The sequence below is a fragment of the Sesamum indicum genome, linkage group LG11, assembly GCF_026168435.1.
Source record: "Sesamum indicum cultivar Baizhima isolate 11 linkage group LG11, ASM2616843v1, whole genome shotgun sequence".
Taxonomy (NCBI): domain Eukaryota; kingdom Viridiplantae; phylum Streptophyta; class Magnoliopsida; order Lamiales; family Pedaliaceae; genus Sesamum; species Sesamum indicum.
In genome coordinates this window covers 16209744-16227357 of record NC_142667.1, presented here as the reverse complement: position 1 = coordinate 16227357, position 17614 = coordinate 16209744, and the positions used below count along the sequence as shown (strand labels likewise).

The 17614-nt window shown below is 36.2% G+C and overlaps 5 protein-coding genes across 5 annotated transcripts; 3 read left to right on the top strand and 2 right to left on the bottom strand.

Annotated features, from left to right (window-relative positions):
- Positions 1–600: 600 nt before the first annotated feature.
- On the bottom strand, positions 601–1683 carry LOC105174518 (uncharacterized). Its single transcript, XM_011096647.3, has 3 exons — positions 1496–1683; positions 1071–1397; positions 601–980 (listed from the first exon to the last, which is right to left on the bottom strand). Exons 1-3 carry the CDS (start codon positions 1563–1565, stop codon positions 850–852), a joined length of 528 nt encoding a protein of 175 aa, XP_011094949.1. The 5' UTR covers positions 1566–1683; the 3' UTR covers positions 601–849.
- Positions 1684–3871: 2188 nt separating this feature from the next.
- Positions 3872–4846, top strand: LOC105174517 (uncharacterized). Its single transcript, XM_011096646.3, has 3 exons — positions 3872–3968; positions 4103–4429; positions 4563–4846. Exons 1-3 carry the CDS (start codon positions 3896–3898, stop codon positions 4691–4693), a joined length of 531 nt encoding a protein of 176 aa, XP_011094948.1. The 5' UTR covers positions 3872–3895; the 3' UTR covers positions 4694–4846.
- A 4051-nt stretch (positions 4847–8897) lies between these two features.
- On the top strand, positions 8898–9876 carry LOC105174516 (uncharacterized). The gene is made up of 3 exons (XM_011096645.3): positions 8898–9057; positions 9176–9502; positions 9631–9876. The coding sequence occupies exons 1-3, from the start codon at positions 8988–8990 to the stop codon at positions 9762–9764; spliced, it is 531 nt and encodes a 176-aa protein (XP_011094947.1). The 5' UTR covers positions 8898–8987; the 3' UTR covers positions 9765–9876.
- Positions 9877–10062: 186 nt separating this feature from the next.
- On the bottom strand, positions 10063–12838 carry LAC7 (laccase 7). The gene is made up of 6 exons (XM_011096909.3): positions 12654–12838; positions 12225–12376; positions 11901–12145; positions 11580–11708; positions 10510–11466; positions 10063–10419 (listed from the first exon to the last, which is right to left on the bottom strand). The coding sequence occupies exons 1-6, from the start codon at positions 12747–12749 to the stop codon at positions 10289–10291; spliced, it is 1710 nt and encodes a 569-aa protein (XP_011095211.1). The 5' UTR covers positions 12750–12838; the 3' UTR covers positions 10063–10288.
- A 1680-nt stretch (positions 12839–14518) lies between these two features.
- Positions 14519–17335, top strand: MYB1 (myb domain protein 1). Its single transcript, XM_011096644.3, has 2 exons — positions 14519–15012; positions 15836–17335. Exons 1-2 carry the CDS (start codon positions 14724–14726, stop codon positions 16762–16764), a joined length of 1218 nt encoding a protein of 405 aa, XP_011094946.1. The 5' UTR covers positions 14519–14723; the 3' UTR covers positions 16765–17335.
- Positions 17336–17614: the final 279 nt, after the last annotated feature.

The window sequence follows — 17614 nt, the reverse complement described above, 5'->3', positions numbered from 1 at the left end:
AATACAAAGCCACAAATCACAAAGTAAAAGAGAGAATCTCTCAATCACGAACAATCATAAGACAAGAAGAATCAAAAGACAAACCACCATCACCGAATAATCAAAACTCCCATCTAAATATGCAGTAAGACTGCATGTATATATTGAATCATGATTTAGATGGAAAATATTGAATCATAATATATAAGACTGCATGTATATATGAAATGAACAAAGAAATAAATGCATTTTGGATTAAAATAACAATTTTCTTTGAACGCTAACTCGTTTGCTGATCACACACAGTGTTTAATGAAATTTGAATCCAACACATAGGTATCAAATGTTGAACCATAACCCATTATCATACATATCCTTGAAGAATATCTAACTCGATTTATATTTTCTTATTATAATTGTTTCTGTATTATTTAAGAAATATCTGTTGAGTTTGGACAAAAAATAGTTAGGATGCTTATGGTATTTGCTAATGTGAGACGTGATCATTCATTTGACAAGAAAGTCCACACCAAATTCTAATTATAAAACTAGAACTAATTACACCAATGGAAAATTAGAACATTCAGACATTTTATTATATATGTATATATATATATGATATAGTATAATTAATGATTGAAGAAATATATTGAATCAAAATCTGATCTACAACTACTAAAACCACCCTTCCCCTTCTATACAATCATAAATCAAATCTCTACAGGAATTCAACGAATTATGAGTTCAAAGAATTACGTATAGAGTCCCTAATTGCATAAATTACTCGGATGTTGGGGGCGAAAGCCGCAGCGACTGGAGTAGGAGCTGCATGGGCAGTAGCTGTGGCATTATGGGCGGCACGACGAGGACTCAATAGTGGATAGGCGCGGCAAGTGGAGCAGCCACTGGACCGGGGGCGACGCCACCGTCGCTGCTCAAAAGGGTCAACATGGCACGGTGATTCTCTTTTTGTTGCTCACATAGAGCTGGCAAAGACACTCCTACACAATTTATAATAATTAATTAATGATCCTTAGATTATAAATTCTAAATAAACAAGAATGAAATTCAATAATATATTAAGGTATTACCTTCACCAGCAGCAAGGTTGAAGAAAAGGTCAATAACATTGGGACAATTATGGTAGCAGGCGGAGGAACAGAGATGGGCGGTGAACTCTGATGAGAGAAAAGAGTCGGTGGATATTCCAATGAATTCACGCTCAACGCCGCATGCATTTATGCACTGGTCGGACTCTATGTGTCCAGCCATCCTCTCCACCACAACCTCTGTTGTTTTACATATGAAGTCGACATCTCCTTGTTCGTTTCTGTAGGTCTCAAGTATACACCTCTTCCCCGACGAAGCAATGGCGAAGGCACACAGGTTCGATGGCAACTTCTCGCAGAGCACTTCCGCTGTACAATACAAAATGAACAAAAGATTAACTATGATGTAATAATTTTTTTTTTTAAATGTCAAAAAATCTTAAAAATTGCATGCATGAAGAACATACCGAATGTCCCCTGAACAAAGAGGGAACAAGTAAAGAAGAGAACCAATGATAATTTCATTGAAAAAGCCATTTTCTCCCTTTTGATGGTTATTTTTTCTTTGTTTTTTGCCGGTTCTTTAGATGCTCCGGTGGACAAACCGATTGCTGAGTGAATTAGCAAATGGTTTGATGAAAATGTTGAGTGGGAACTTCCATTTATATAAGAGAGAGAGAGAGAGAGAGAGAGAGAGAGAGAGAGAGAGAGAGAGAGAGAGAGAGAGAGGGAGGTTGACTGGACGTAACAGTTAACCTCCGCAGAATTTGAGACTATTAATTATCTAAATTTAGGTGGGGGCCCGCGCGTCAGTTTCGAAGGTGGTTTCCTTTTAATTCTGGTGACGACTGAGTACTAATCACATATGTAAAGCCGTGTTTAGGTGTATGGACGTTTGAAGCTTCGACAATTGGAAGCTTCTGCCGTCTTCTCGACGTTGTCTTGACCAACTCGTTCTTCAACCTTAGATTTTCCAATTTTATTATTGTTATTATTAATGTCGTAGAAATATTACATTCCATAAACTGCGGTTAATAATACCACCACATCAATTTTTTATTATATAAGAAATATTTTTTATGACAAAATAACTAATATATTCAAATTTTCAAAATGTACATTAATCGATCATTTTTTTCTTTCTTTCTTTTTGTTAATGTAATGTCCTTGTTTATATATTTTACTCTTAATTATAATATATTTTAAAATATAAAAAAATATTTATTATATGCGTGCAGGGACAATGACTAGTTACTAAATACAAAAACGAAAATATAATATTGATTTATTCATCTGACTATCTATTTAGTATAATTTAGTCTGTTTTATAATTTTAAGGGATAATGACACTTTTCTCCCTTGAAATTTGGTTTAATTACACGTAATCCCTTGATAGTTTGCTTCCATTTAATAAATAAGTCACTCCGTTAGTCAAAATTAACTGAATTTGCTGATATTAACTTATTACTCACTTATAGCAGTTCAAATAATTTTTTTTCTAACTAAACTACCCTTATAACGGTGAAGATATACCTCCTCGCATGCATTAACACGTGAAGACATATGAGGGTAATTTAATCATAAAAAGATTTATTTGATCTGCAATAAATTAATAATAAGTCAATCAGGGGGTAAATATAGATTATTTTCAATTTTTTTGTTAATATAAGGAAGTTCGATGAATTTTGATTAACGGAATGACTTATTTGTTAGACAGAAGCAAATCTCAGGGATGGTAGATGTGATTTCTCAAACTACAGAAGTTCTATGTACAATTACACGAAATCTTAGGGGAGGGAAGTGTAATTATTCCTAATTTTAATTATCATAATTATATTGTGAAAATATCATTAGCAAGAATTAGTGAAAAAATATATGCATAAAGTATATAGATGACATTTTTACTGATTGTCACTAAATTTATCGTTACTGAGTTGTCATTATAGATATGTAACTAATTATTTTTGTGAAAACTTTATGCACAACTTTCGTGACTAATAATTATACAAGATCAAAATCATTATAATTCAATATATATTTTTAGTGATAATTTTTAAAATTATTATTTAGTATTCTGTCACTTTTAATGCAGAAAAGTAATAATAAGTAAGACGAGTTTGTTACAATTCCACTTTAAATTATTTTATTTATCTTCCAATCCAAAGTTTGGTATGGACACGCAATTTGACCAACGGAATTTCATTTCATTACATCACCCCTCCTCAAAGTTTTGCCATTAAAAATTGATTGGGCTCTTCTTCGTGTAAAAGACATATACTACGTTCAAATTCAACTTCTCCGTCCCATTATAATAATAATAATAAAGAAAAAGACTAAATACATTTAATTTCTTTAAATTATTTTTAATGTGGCATTTACCCATCGAAACTAGTAAATGTAACACTTATATTTTGATTGGACAAAATTGTTCCTCATGTCTTGAATAATTATATTATTTTCAATATATTCAGTATTTTGTATATTAAATTATCATCAAATTAATTGTTTTCTAACTAAAAAGAATTTTTCATAAGTTGAAGTAATAAGTTAATATGTATAATAGATACACATCCAATATATATTGGTCATATTTATCAATCATTTACGCTTTTTATGCGGGAGGTCTGTTGCTGTTTCTATTTCTAGAAAATAATTGGTTGCATTTACGTAAGACGCGCACCTCAATTTAATTGCTACCAATTAAATTTGTAAGGTTATAAAAAAAATTGTTACTTAATTTCTTGATCTCTATTCATCACTGTATATAAAGAAATTGTCCCATTTAACATTACTTTCACAAGGTAGATTGGTTCTCCAATAAGAAAAATAAAAAATAAAAAAAAAGAAACCTACATTTAAAGAAAATAATGGCTTCTTCAACCAAATTTTCACTGCTTCTCTTCTTCTTTGCATGCTCTCTCTTCATTCAAGGAACACTAGGTGGGCCTTTCATGCAGAATTTAAATATTTTAAATTAATAATTTTGTATCAATTTTATGGATACATATATATATGCTATTATTATTTGTAAAAATTATGATTGTATGTTTTTCTTTAATTTTTTCTTTGTACAGCGGAAGTGATATGTGAAAATTTGCCAATGAATTTGTGTGCCTTTGCGATTGCATCATCTGGAAAGAGGTGTGTGTTGGAAAAAACCAAGAATGCACGAGGAGAAATTGGTTTTACGTGTAAGACATCAGAGGTTGTAGTGGAGAGATTGTCAGGATACCTCGAGACAGATCAATGTGTGAATGGGTGCGGTCTCCACCGTGAATTCATTGGACTATCCTCCGATGTCTTTATCTCATCGGAGTTCACCGCCCATCTCTGTTCCCCTGCTTGCTTCCAGAATTGCCCTAATATTGTCGACCTCTATTTGAATCTGGCTGCTGGAGAAGGTAAGTAATTTTAATTATTTCATTTAAATGTTAATTACTAATTGTGTCGATTATTCCTTGACTGTGACTTTCTTGAAACTTAATCAAAATATATATTCGATCATTGATTAAATAAGTGTTATAAATTATGCAGGAGTATCATTGCCAATTCTCTGTCAGAATCAAAAGGAGAATCATCGAGCCATGTTGACGATTTTGAGCAATGATGGTGCCCGTGGTCCTGTTGCTGCTCCTCTTGCCGCTCCTACTCCTACATCTTTTTAATTTATGTAATCATCGTATATGCATTTTCAACTCCGCATTCTTCAACATTTATAGAGATACTATTAACAGATACAAATGTTAGTCGGAATTGATGATAGTGATGTATTACGTTTATTATGTAATATTTGCAATAAATAAAAGAATATTATTTTATATGACTGATCGTAAATGATCAAATTTGATTTGAGCAGCATTGTTTCTTTGGCCATGTGTATTTGTGTAGATTTACCTTTTTGTAGAACAAGGAAACAATTGTGTTAGTTGTTAGGACCGAAATTTTCTTTTTTTTTTCTTTTCATGTTTTAAATTATACTATAATATATAATCGAGTAAGTTATATTGACTCGTCTTGAAATTAAATTTAATTATATAAATATTTTTTATTATTTAAAAAATTATAATATTTACATCCCTTATCAGTAACAAGATATTAAAAAATCAAATTAATGAAACTATTGAAATAAGATTTCTGTCCTTAATTATTTTCGAATACGCGTATACTATAGGAGTGTATTGTTAATTTTAGATAGTAGAAGGGGTATATGAGTGATATAATACAATTTGCTACTCAAGATATCTTGTACACAAGAATTATCATGATCAGCAAATAATTTAATCTGAATTTACTTACCACTTATCTTTTGAAAATAATTCGTAAAATGATTGAATATCATTGCTTATAAAATGGGTATATCAAAGAGAGTAACATTAACCATTGAGATATAAAAACTTGATTGAATTATTTGTTGGTCCTTCAATTCATTAAAAAGAAAAATTTTAAAAGGAAGTGTATACATGACGGTCTTGATAGAAAGTTAAGGATTAGATTGGTTTCTTCTTTGATGTGTTTCACTGTAAACTGGTATTTGGCAAACCAGTGTTTCAATTTGAGCAGTTGTGGCTCTGAAATTCCCTTGTTATTTAAATCCATAATCTTTGGGAATGAGGTGATGCCCATATGTATGGTGAAGTGGTGCCCAACTATATAGAACTCGAATTTTTTGATTCCACACTTGATGGCTAATATCTCCTTGTAGACTGCATGGTAATGTTTTTCAGACTCTTTAAACTGACCACTGGCATATCCACAAAAGTGAATCTTCCCGTCTTCTTCTTCAATGAGTGTAGCTCCCCAAAACTCATTGTTGGCATCCATTTGTAAGATCCTGTGGCCTATGATAGGTATCTTTAATGGGAGAGGTCCGTAAATTGCACACGCGAATTCAGAAAACCAGATTGCATTGAACTGAAAAGTGCGTATAAAATGATCAACGATGCTAGAGCAAGGGGTTCGCCTTGAGGGGGACTCCAACACGTCACTAAACCAAGCTTCTTGAACTCATTCCCCCCTATAATAGGCTTAAAAAAATAAATCCTATCGTCTACACTAGACACTAGAAAAGCTGAAATTTGCAACTCAAGAGGCGTAACGTCCCCTTGATTGGCCTTATAGTTTGAGCTTGTCCCTAGGATGGTGGTTCTTTCTTGAGCAGCTCGGATAGCTGGCTTGTATACCGAGAGTATTCAGGGATGAAGTCCTTGATATAATTAACTATACCAAGGAATTGATGGATCTCCTTCATGGATAGATTCTCATCTAGAAATTTAAGAAGTTCTTGTGTAATGTGTGGACTGGGCTGGTATTTTCCATCAACGAACTTCATTCCTAGAAAATTTATGTTGGGTAGCCCAATAAAGCTTTTCTTGTCGGATAACATGATTCCATGGGCTTGGACCATTTCGTAGAACTACTGAAAGAGTTTTTCATGGGCTGGCTGGTCTTGGGTATATAGTAAGATATCATCAATATAGACCAGGGTAGTATGCAAGATGCGCTCAAATATTTTTATCATAGCTTTTTGGAAAAGTGAGGGTGCAACTTTAAGTCCAAAAGGCATAACAATCCATTGGTACTGGGTATTGGGTAGGCAGAATACCGTCTTATATCGAGCTTTTGGGTCAATGCCTAATTACCAAAAGCCAGACTTAAGGTCGAATTTGGAAAATATCTGGGCTTTAGCAAGGTGTGAGAATAATCCCTGTATCTTTGGTAGAGGGAACTTATCATCGAGTAATAAGTGATTAAGGGCTTTATAGTCGATGATTAACCTCTTTTTTTCTCGAATTTGTTCTGTCCTTTTTGTTGACATAGAAGGCAGGGCATGCCAAATTTGACTTTGTTGGTTCAATCAGGCCAAGTGCTAGAAGCTGACTGCATTCTTCTCTTGCACGGGCAAGATGCATCAGGGGTCATTCCTGGACTAGAAGCTTTGATCGGGTTAACATCTTCATGGAGCTTGAAAGTTAGCTGAATGAAGAATTTTGGGTTTTTCCATAGTGGATGTGGATGCTTGAAGTCTGCACGCGAGTCTGCACAGCATTGCTTGAGTTGATTTGCAATATCAGTATAAGGTGCCTGTGCATTTGTAATGACAAATATCCTCGGGATGGTTGAGAAAGGTTGGAAGTATCTTTTGTACTTCAATCCCGTAGGAAGAACTTGAAGTCTCTTGGCCTTATGATATAGGTCGAAACCTATAAGAAGGTCGCGGCCATGGAGCTTGCTATCAATAACATGCATCCATACTATGCATTCTGGAAATAATCGAATTCCAATAGGCTTCTTCGTAATGAGAGATGTAGAGAATCTCTAGCCATCAGCTGCTTTGAAGTGTTCATAGTGGGTATGCCAAGCATCGTTTGGTTGCACTTCAGGATTCAGCATTGTCTTTGTTGCACCTGTATCTATGAAGCCAATTGCCTTGACAGGTTTGTCATATGGAAATTGTAAGATTTGAATTTCCACCTGTGGGGCTAGAATGCTGACTTCCAGTATTGAGCTAGCTTGCATCATGTAGATGGGAAGATAGGGCTGCAAATCATCTTCCTCCTCTAATGATGAATGTTCATCTTCTTCTTCGGACGAGACATCCTGGATGACCAGCACTATATCTTCTGTCTGTTCATCTTGTTCGCAGTAGAGTGATTCGATGTCTGTGTCATCTAATGAAGTTTCAGAAATTTGCAAATGTAACCTTCTACCTTCCAACCAGAGATGTAGTCTGGTCGAATAGAAAGGGTCACATACTATTCCTTCATTGATGTAGGGAGAGAATAGTGGTCCATCATTGAGGAATGGACTTGTTCTTTCTAATTCATCCGCTTCTTGGAGGCTACAAGAGCTTTAATCCCTTAAGGAAGGGATCCTCGTTTTCGATACAGATTATAAGGACTAATAACAGAGGGTACAGTACTTTCTACAATAGCAACTTCAGGAATAGTAGAGTATTCTACGAGATTATCTACACTACTTGAAGTGATTCTAGGCAAAGAAAGTGTGGAAGCAACTTGAAGTAACTGTTCTACGTTACATATAGTGTTGTCGGTATGAGTACTATCCATGTCCATGGTGTGGGGTTCACTTCTCCTACTCACCATCTCGCAGCCTTCCTCTCGCGGACATGCACTTTCCAATATCCTCTGGGCACCAGTCGGAAAAGCCGACCTGGCTCTGATACCAAGGCTAACTGGTAGCCCTACATACCCCTCACCGGAGCAGGTTTATCCCCTCCAGACTGGGAGGCCCTAGCTATAAAAAACAGGTCGAGTCCCCTTAAATTCAAGATGGTTTTTTGTACACTCACAAGCAATTTTTCTCGCACTTTCACACTACTATTTGCAATCTTTCCATCATATTCCACCTCAATTCATTCATATTTTTCCTTTCTAGTATTATTTATCAATATTTGATATTGATTTGAGTATCAGAGCGCTAACAATTTTTTTACAGGTTTCTCTCATCGAGCTTATGAAAATTTTAGCCTGGCCACAAAGCACAAGTCCACATTCGATTGAACTGGTATGATTTTTGCACGCATCAATTATAGTTGAACTATTGTTAACATACTTAACATTTGGGAGAATTATATCCATTTTTAATTAAATTTTTTTCTTTATTTTTTATAAATAGGAAGATAAAATATATAGATATATGTATCACGTGTTTATAGTATTTTCAATATTGATATTCATCGGTGATCCTGTTTTAAAGGCATACATATGTGAATTTTGTGGTTTAGAGAATTTGAAGATTTCATATTCTTTTTCCCTATCGAATTTGTGAGGTTATAAAAGTTCTCTCTCTGTCCCTCCATCACAATATATAAAGAAGTTCTCGTCAAACCTATTGGCACTTCAATAAGGTACGTCGGGGCCTGTATTAGAAAATCTCCAAAATAAAAATAATAATAAAAAAAAAAGCAAAGAAAAAGAAGCCCCACATCAAAAGGAAAGAATGGCTTCTTCAATGAAATTTGCATTCGTTCTTTTCTTTGCTTGCTCTCTCTTCGTTCAAGGAACATTAGGTATGCCCTTCATGAAATTAATTTCAGTATTGTGAATATATATTTTTATATGTTTATTATACCTGTCCTTTGTAAATATAACAATTGGATATATTCTTTTAATTTTTATTTTCTACAGCGGAAGTGATCTGTGAAAATTTACCTAAAAATCTGTGTTCCTTTGCGGTTGCATCATCTGGAAAGAGATGTGTGTTGGACCATCACAAAAATGCACAAGAAAAAACTGATTGTACATGTAAGACATCAGAAGTTGTAGTAGAGAGATTGTCTGGATACATTGAATCAGATCAGTGCGTGAATGCGTGTGGTGTTCACCGTGAATCTGCCGAGATATCCTCTGACGTCTTCCTTTCATCTGAGTTCACCGCCCGTCTCTGTTCCCCAGCTTGCTACCAAAATTGCCCTAACATTGTCGAGCTCTTTGTGAACCTTGCTGCCGGTGAAGGTAATTAATTTTAATTATTATATAAAATATTAATTAATAATTTTGTTAAGTATTCCTTGCCAATTTCTTGAAGTTTAGTCAAAGTATGTGTTTGATCATTAATTAATTAAGGGTTATAATTTGTGTAGGAGTGTCTTTGCCAACTCTATGCCAGGATCAAAAGGAGAATCATCGAGCCATGTTGGCGATTTTGAGCAATGGTGATGCCACCCTTGGTCCAGTGGCTGCTCCTCATGCTGCTCCTGCTCCAGCATCTTTCTAATTAATTTATGTAATAAAAAATTATGAATGCAGTTCTAAACTCATCATTCTTTAATCTCATGGAGATACTATTAATAAATTGATAGAATGATGAGATCGAGTTATTAATTATATATTGCAGTTGCATATATTAATGTTTATTATTTGAATTTTATAACAAATAAAAAAATATTTTAAATAACTAAATAATTTGGTTTCATAGATATATACGGGATTTATATTAATATCTGGACTATTGATAAATCTAAAAATATTGTATCATGAGAGCCCATTTACGCCATAACACTTTTCATCAAGTATTCAATTAATGTATATAAATAAAAAAATTATGAAGGATTGACTGCCTCACAAATCAAATTTAAACAAATAAGACCAAAAGAAAATGCTTACAGTGTGACGACTTTATTATGATACATTTAAAAAATAACAATAGAAAAAGAAAATCAAGGCTACAACTAATAAACCACCAATTGGTAGATAGATAACTCTAACAATGGAATAAATTAACATTTTTTCGCAACATAATCAGCATTTGGGAAAATCTAGAGGAGGTGGAGGGAGACTTGTTTCTGGCGTCGGCCCATTTTCCACAACGAAAGCTGTAGCTAAACCCCAAGGCAAGTGCACGTCCAAATGGCAATGTATAAACCACACACCTGAAAATTTAAAGTATTTTTAATTACACACATATTTGTATATTTGAATTTATTTAATGATGTAATAAATTGTATTTTGAGAATATTTACCTGGGTTGTTTGCGCGGAATCTAATAACGGCCCATCCTCCCACGGGAACAGCAATGGTGTTACGCTCTTGTGGATTCACCAAGTTGAAGTTTTCAGCAACAATTGCGGGATTGTAGTTGCCGAAACCTTGAGCCAGGACATGGAAATTGAAGCCGTGCAGGTGAATAGGGTGACTTTCCACCCCAAGTAAAGCAGTATTCTGCAACACAACTTGGACCGTCGCATTGAACTTCACTTTCTTCACTTTGGTGGATTTCGTTGTTATCAGGAGCGCCTGATTGAAGCTGTTACTCGCGTTCGTGTAGTCGAATTGCAGTGGCGGAGTGTCGGGAAAATCAGTGGTGTATATCCCATCAACATTCCTGAAAAACGCCTCAAGCATCGACAACTTGGTGGGTAGTTGGAAAGATGCGTTGTTCATGCTGGCGGCAAGCTTTAGCCCAAACGGGCCTTGACAAGAGGCATTCCCTGGAGCATCACAAGCAACAAGGTTGGCACCCACAGTCACGAACATGTGTTCGTCGATTTGACGGGGGACTCCTGTCCAGAATGGGCTGCTAACTAGCCCAGTTATATTGCTGAAAAATTTGTGGGCCGTCGGGGTGTCATTGAAGGCCGGAAGGACAGGCATTATGGGCCTGGATGCTGTGGTTCCTTCGTAGACTATGATGCCGGTGGTTGTGCCGTTGACTGCTGCAACACCTGCTAAACTAACGTAGGGATTTGCTGCCATGTAGTATCGCCCCGGCGTTTGATCGGCTGTCAAGAGGGCGTCGACGGTCTGGCCCGGAGCAACTACAACGACGTCGGTGATGTATGGGTTTGTATAAGAAGCGTCGACTCCTACCACTGTCATTTCGTGATTTGCTATTTTGAAAAATAGCTGGTTATTGAGTGCAGCGTTGATTATGCGGAGAAGATATGTCTTTCCGTGCACCACTTGTAACCTATATGTGTCTGTACAAATGAAAATTACATGTCTGAAAGTTTCTACGTGAACACATTAACATGTTGAAGATGTAAAAATCAAACGTTAATTAGAAGTTGTGTGTGTGATGATATCAACTCACGCCTTGATGAGCATGGGTAGAGGTCTCCGGGCCAGCCATTAATAGTAAAAGCATTGGAGTCAATAGGTGGAGCTCCGGTGGCAGTCGCTTGATTCTCCACATCGACAACATTATCATTCCACCACTCCCCTACAATACCAAACTTACTTTTATATTAGAGACTAAATCTTAAAAATTATAAAAACTCGTAGCATTGTAATTTTATTTTATTAGGTTTGTCGTAGTTATAATCACATAGATTTCAAACCTGTCAATCAAATGAAAAATCAACCTTTTAAAATGTTACAACTTTGTGAGATTATGATGGTATTTATTACTCACCAAGGAGAATTGGGACTTCCCTATGTGGCTTTGGAAACGGATATGAGCGACCGGATCTGGGGCGGATAATTAGGGCTCCATAAACCGTGGCCCGGAGCCATTGAGAGTGTGCATGCCACCAAAGAGTCCCCTCTTGCCTGGTTACGTTAAATCTGTAGGAGTAACTCTGTCCGGGCCGGATCGGGCACTGGGTCACATACTCCGGCCCATCAGCCCACCCGCTGAATAGTTGCAAAATTCCATGCCTGCAATCACATCAACATCGTTCATTGATTTAGTGATGATCTAAATTAATTAATTTGCATGAGGTAGGTACGTACGTACCAATGAATAGTCAGGTTGTAAGGCGACTTGTTAAAAACGTGGACGACAAGGGTGTCACCCTCTTTTACTCGAAGCGTTGGCCCCGGAAGACTGCCGTTCACTGCAGTGATAACTTGATTTCTGCATAGCCGATTCACTGTCAGATTTTTCACCTGTGCGTATGTAATATTGTGAAAAATCAGCATCCCCTCCATATTTCACTAATTAATTACATATATAAGTACTGCAGGAGATTAATTTATGTGAAACTAGAATGGAATTTCATGTTAATTTCACAAGAAATTAATAATTAATATAATATGTGAGCATGCATTATTCAAGTGCATTATATACGTATGTGAATTTTTTTCTTTTTCATTTTGTCGAGGTCGAAAGTTTTTGAATAAAAATGAAATATATATATATATCCAAGATCATCGAAATAATTACATGAAACGAATGCTCAACGATGGCAGCTGAAGCAAATGATGAAGTAGCCAAAAGAGCGAAGGCGAATGCAAGAAAGAGCCGAGGGCGTGCCGCCATTGATCACTGCTATATATATATATATATATTGATAATATGGAAGAAATTAAATTGTCAAGCACATGAGTACAAAGTAGTACTTGAGAGATTTATTATACAGAAATGAAGTTGAGAAGTATGTGTATTTATAGGACAAATTAAAGAATTGAGAAAGACGGCAACCGATGCTGTGTTTTTTTCTAATTACTACATAGAATTATTACTTTATTTGATTTGTTCGAATTTGGTTTCATGATATAATATAATTAATAGAGTGTCGATGATGGAGTTGAAAACCAAAAAATAGAAAAACTTGAAACGATTGCGTGAAAGAAAACTCTGAAACTCCATTGGCTGATAAGATAATGAAGAATTCATGTAAGGGCATTTGAAAATTAGGTGTTTGTGGAAACTTCGTTACCTAACAGATTTGAGTTGGCCATCAACGAAGTTATATTAAAAGTCGTAGAATCATTACTTTCCAACCAAAATCTGAGTGTTTTTTTCTTTCTTTCGTTTATTTTTCTGTGATGTCCGCTACCTGTGTTTTTGACTGTTTCTTCTTACATAGTATTTGATATTTCTGTTAAACTCAACATTGGACATGCATGTTAGGATTAGCTTATATATAATCCAGCTGCTGCACCCTCAGGTTTTGTCTATGATATTAATTTTTCAAGCGAAAATTGGGATTTGATTCATTTCTGCCCAGCTATAATTATTTGACTTGGCCTGGGAAATATTACTGTAAGATTATCAAAATGTCGCCAACAGTATATTATGATTGAATTTTCTATGATCTTGGTATTGTTAAATTTCCTTCTAAAAGTCCAAGTAATTTTCTTCCTCTAGCTGTATAAGTAATTGATCTAATTATGATAAAGACTTAAGAAATATTTTTTTTAAAAAAAAAAAAAGTTAAAATGTTTCCCTTAGATTATATATATTTCCGAAAATTAGTACACACTTAATTATAAATATTATTGTCAGACGACATCATTAATCAGTGGATCAAGAACTCATACAACAATAATATTAATTAATTAATGTGTCCCTGATACAGTCAATTAAACATGTTAAAAATAAACTTTTGTGGGTTGCTGTCGTGATGTTCGTTAAAAGTTTGGTTAACGCCGAATCCTAAACTATGTTTGTCATTAATTAGGACAGATGAGGGCTGGTCACTTGCTTGTTGTTTAAGAAATTCACCATCCATAACTACTACAAAATCAACATTTTCTACTCTTATTATATATTTATGTAGTATTGATAACGATAAAACTATGAATAAGTGCCAGGTTTTAACGATTTTTTCAAACTTTTGGTCTTTACACATTTCAATCGCTCAAGTTTCTCACCGCATAGAAAATTTTTCCTTGTTTTCTTGGGAGACCAGCCGATGTGTGGATCCTCTCCATCGATCCTCTGTCTCATGTATAATTTGCGCAATCGGAATAATATGATTTTTACCATGATTAATTACCATAATTAAAAATAAAAACGTGATGTAAAATAAGCATCAACTTATTTTATTTATGCAATTTGAGATGTTTGGGTAGGTATTTTTATATTTTAAGCCCCTCTTGTGAGACCCCTATTAGACTTTTTTATTTTTCGAAAAACTTTTGCCAGCTAAAAGAATTATTGTTAATTAACTTTTAAACAAGGCCTTAAGATTTGGGCCCACATTACACAAGAGGCCCAATCGTTCGGCTAATAGATGACAATACCGGCCCGTTCTTATGGCAATTCGATTAGCTTTGGTGGAGTCGCGTTCGGACTACCAACGTTTTATTTGAACTGCAGCGAAGAGTAGTGAATAGTGAATAGTGGTCTCGTCGGGTAATCATCTCTGCTTTACCCGCGATGCCCTATGAATTTATTTCACCTGTCAACTGTTTTGAGTCAAAACAGTAATGAAAACATCTCTGGGGGGGTTCGGGTCTCAGAAATGATATACAATTAAATTCAAGAGCATTAACATCGAATAATTTAATGGAGACGGACACTCCAGCAACGCTACAGGTGCAGGCCGACGGCGGCGCCGAAGAAGAAAACAGTGTAATGCTCGGAGATGGCGCTCGGGTGACCAAGAGGCCGCTCGACCGAGTTAAAGGGCCGTGGTCGCCGGATGAGGACGCTATGCTAAGTCAACTTGTGGGTAACTTCGGGGCCAGAAACTGGAGTCTCATCGCCCGAGGAATTCCCGGCCGATCGGGAAAATCTTGCCGCCTCCGTTGGTGTAATCAGCTCGATCCTGCTGTTAAGCGCAAGCCTTTTACTGGTAACCTCTCACCGTCCACTGAGTTGTTATGGCATTTGTTTTGTTTAATCTGCTGTGTCAGTGCTTGTTTTCTGATTAATCATTGAGGAGTCTAGTTCTTTCTCTATCGGTTTCTTTCTTTACCAAAATTGGCTGAAAAAAATGGCGAAAATTTGAATGCGGATGTAAAAACTCTCTCTTTCTTATGAATTGTTTTCTTCTTGTTGGAGCTGCAGTCCATTTCTTTGAATTATAGTTTATCAATGGGTATGTGACTGTCAATGTCCGGAGAAATGGAACTAGGAGCGCCTTAAATTCAATTTCAACAAAATTTTCATCAATTCCAATTCCACGAGCCCAATTGTTTGCATTGAAAAAGGTATTGCAGAACTGCAGCCAATTGAACTTGACTTGTATAGAAGTACCTACAGTCAGAAGATGTGTTGTGTCTTTGTCTCGTTTAAACCAATGACTGCTGCAAGCTATGTTTCCCATCTATATCATTTGAGTCTTAGAATTTATTCATGCTAATTGAGGTTGCAGGATGTTTGTTACCTCTGATTATCAACATTGGCCTGACTAGGAGCTAGCACCGGGAATTGTCGCTATAACCCTCTTGAATCTCAGTTTATAATTCACAGATGGCTGGGAAACAACGTAATGTAACAGATTGATGCTTAAGAGTATCGCAAACACCCAAATGTGAACTTAGAACCACCTGTCTGCTGTCATGTCTGACAGTTATGACATGCTTAATAATCACCAATTCCTGTTCAATTTTAAGGTTCTTGTTATGAAGCTTACTCGCTCTTTTAATGGCTGATCGGGACTCAAATTATTACAGATGAAGAAGATCGTATCATACTTCAGGCTCATGCCATCCATGGAAACAAATGGGCATCAATAGCAAGGCTATTGCCAGGGAGAACAGACAACGCTATCAAGAACCACTGGAATTCCACATTGAGGCGTCGCTGCATGGAGCTAGGGAAGTCTAAGTTGGAATCCAGCAATGTGGCAGAAGATGCAAGTGTTGAAAAATCAAAGGCATCTTCTGAAGAAACACCATCATGTGGAGATGCAAACTCTTTCAAGTCCAGTGAAGGAAAAGATGTGAGTTCTTTGGAACTAATAGATGATAGCCCACATGAAGAGAGAGCTCAGTCTGAAGTTCAACTCTGTGAGAAATCAGTAGTCCCTCCTACTCTATTTCGTCCTGTCGCTCGCATTAGTGCATTTAGCGTTTATAATCCTCTCGATGGAGCAGAAAATGTATGTTTATCTCCTAGGTTAGTTTCCTTCCAAGTGCCCTATCTCCAAGCCTCAAATCCAGATGTAGGAATCTGTAAATTGCTCGAAGGAGCCTATGCTGACCTATTGGTACCTCACCGATGTGGCCATGGTTGCTGCGAGATTTCCAGCAAGGTAGCACCAGTAGGCTCATTGCTGGGCCCTGAATTTATTGACTATACAGAACCTCCATCCTTCGCAAGCCACGAATTGGCAGCATTAGCCGCAGATATAAGTAATGTTGCTTGGTCTAGGAGTGGGTTGGAAAGCAGCAGCATTAAAGCAATGGACAATACAGCGTGCGGGTTATTCTGTGGCAGCAGTAATCAACAAATGAGACATTTTGAGGACAGTGGAGAGAATGATAATTCGAGTTTTGAAGTGGGAAAAAGTGAGTTAACGGGCATCACTCCTGATGCATTATCAGCCTCGATGAGTAGGCAACCTCTACTAACACAAGATGAAGTTGGGGGTGCTGAGTAGATTTGAGCAATTGCATTTGTATGATTTACCAAAATCTGATAGCTATGTATGAATTGGACGCAATGAAGATGATTCTGCTCCTGAAATCTTTATTTCTCATGGGATTAGAATCATGCGATCAATATCTTTATTGCTTGTTGACTGGAATGACAAAGTTGTGAGCATATAAGAGAGCTGAATTCGCGGTCCCATCAATGGTCTTGATCAGAAGTTGATTAGTGTTTGCTTGTGCTAGTAGTAGAATCATAAGATGGTAGGCTGTGTTGTGGAGGTGAAGATTCAGTTCAGCAGCAATACTTAACAGTCTTTAGTCCATTTCTGCTGTAGGTCATTTTTTTTTTCTGTTTTGGTTTTTTTTCCCTTAGGTAGTTTTCTTGTGACAGACCCATTGAATCCTGTTGTTTGTTTATGTTCTTTGCTAGTTAACTAGTTAAATGCCCGGTTAATCTGATATGGGTCGAGAAAGTTCTAGTGTCTAAGATACCAAGTCATGGTCTTAGATCAATTGACTGTAACGATCTTATGTTCTTTAATGGTTATTCTGATCCATCTTGTTCTTTTAGATACGAAATTCTTCCATCCGGATTTCATTTTGGTTTGGGCAAACGGAGATATAGCCCATATGTTTCTCGTTTTAAAGCATGAGTGTAATAAGATTCTTACAGAACATATATTAGTCGTATATTAAAGAGATCTGCATGCATTATTTATGTATTTGGCACCATGTATACGCTTTCTTTCTCGCATCAGCATGGTGAGAAGCTGACAGGGAGGAACGCGTGGTATGTATTATAACTTAACCACTACCATACTTATATCCTTGACTTCCCATTTTCGGTTCATACCTAAA

Bases quoted from the DNA above. Each gene is read 5' to 3' on its own strand.
- LOC105174517 (XM_011096646.3), top strand. From the start codon at position 3,896: ATGGCTTCTTCAACCAAATTTTCACTGCTTCTCTTCTTCTTTGCATGC. The intron at 3,969-4,102 runs GTGGGCCTTTCA...TTCTTTGTACAG, and splicing joins CTTCATTCAAGGAACACTAG to CGGAAGTGATATGTGAAAAT. The intron at 4,430-4,562 runs GTAAGTAATTTT...TAAATTATGCAG, and splicing joins GAATCTGGCTGCTGGAGAAG to GAGTATCATTGCCAATTCTC.
- LOC105174518 (XM_011096647.3), bottom strand. From the start codon at position 1,565: ATGGCTTTTTCAATGAAATTATCATTGGTTCTCTTCTTTACTTGTTCC. The intron at 1,398-1,495 runs GTATGTTCTTCA...TGTATTGTACAG, and splicing joins CTTTGTTCAGGGGACATTCG to CGGAAGTGCTCTGCGAGAAG. The intron at 981-1,070 runs GTAATACCTTAA...TAAATTGTGTAG, and splicing joins CAACCTTGCTGCTGGTGAAG to GAGTGTCTTTGCCAGCTCTA.
- MYB1 (XM_011096644.3), top strand. From the start codon at position 14,724: ATGGAGACGGACACTCCAGCAACGCTACAGGTGCAGGCCGACGGCGGC. The intron at 15,013-15,835 runs GTAACCTCTCAC...AAATTATTACAG, and splicing joins TAAGCGCAAGCCTTTTACTG to ATGAAGAAGATCGTATCATA.
- LOC105174516 (XM_011096645.3), top strand. From the start codon at position 8,988: ATGGCTTCTTCAATGAAATTTGCATTCGTTCTTTTCTTTGCTTGCTCT. The intron at 9,058-9,175 runs GTATGCCCTTCA...TATTTTCTACAG, and splicing joins CTTCGTTCAAGGAACATTAG to CGGAAGTGATCTGTGAAAAT. The intron at 9,503-9,630 runs GTAATTAATTTT...TAATTTGTGTAG, and splicing joins GAACCTTGCTGCCGGTGAAG to GAGTGTCTTTGCCAACTCTA.
- LAC7 (XM_011096909.3), bottom strand. From the start codon at position 12,749: ATGGCGGCACGCCCTCGGCTCTTTCTTGCATTCGCCTTCGCTCTTTTG. The intron at 11,467-11,579 runs GTGAGTTGATAT...TCATTTGTACAG, and splicing joins CTACCCATGCTCATCAAGGC to ACACATATAGGTTACAAGTG. The intron at 10,420-10,509 runs GTAAATATTCTC...TTAAATTTTCAG, and splicing joins ATTCCGCGCAAACAACCCAG to GTGTGTGGTTTATACATTGC.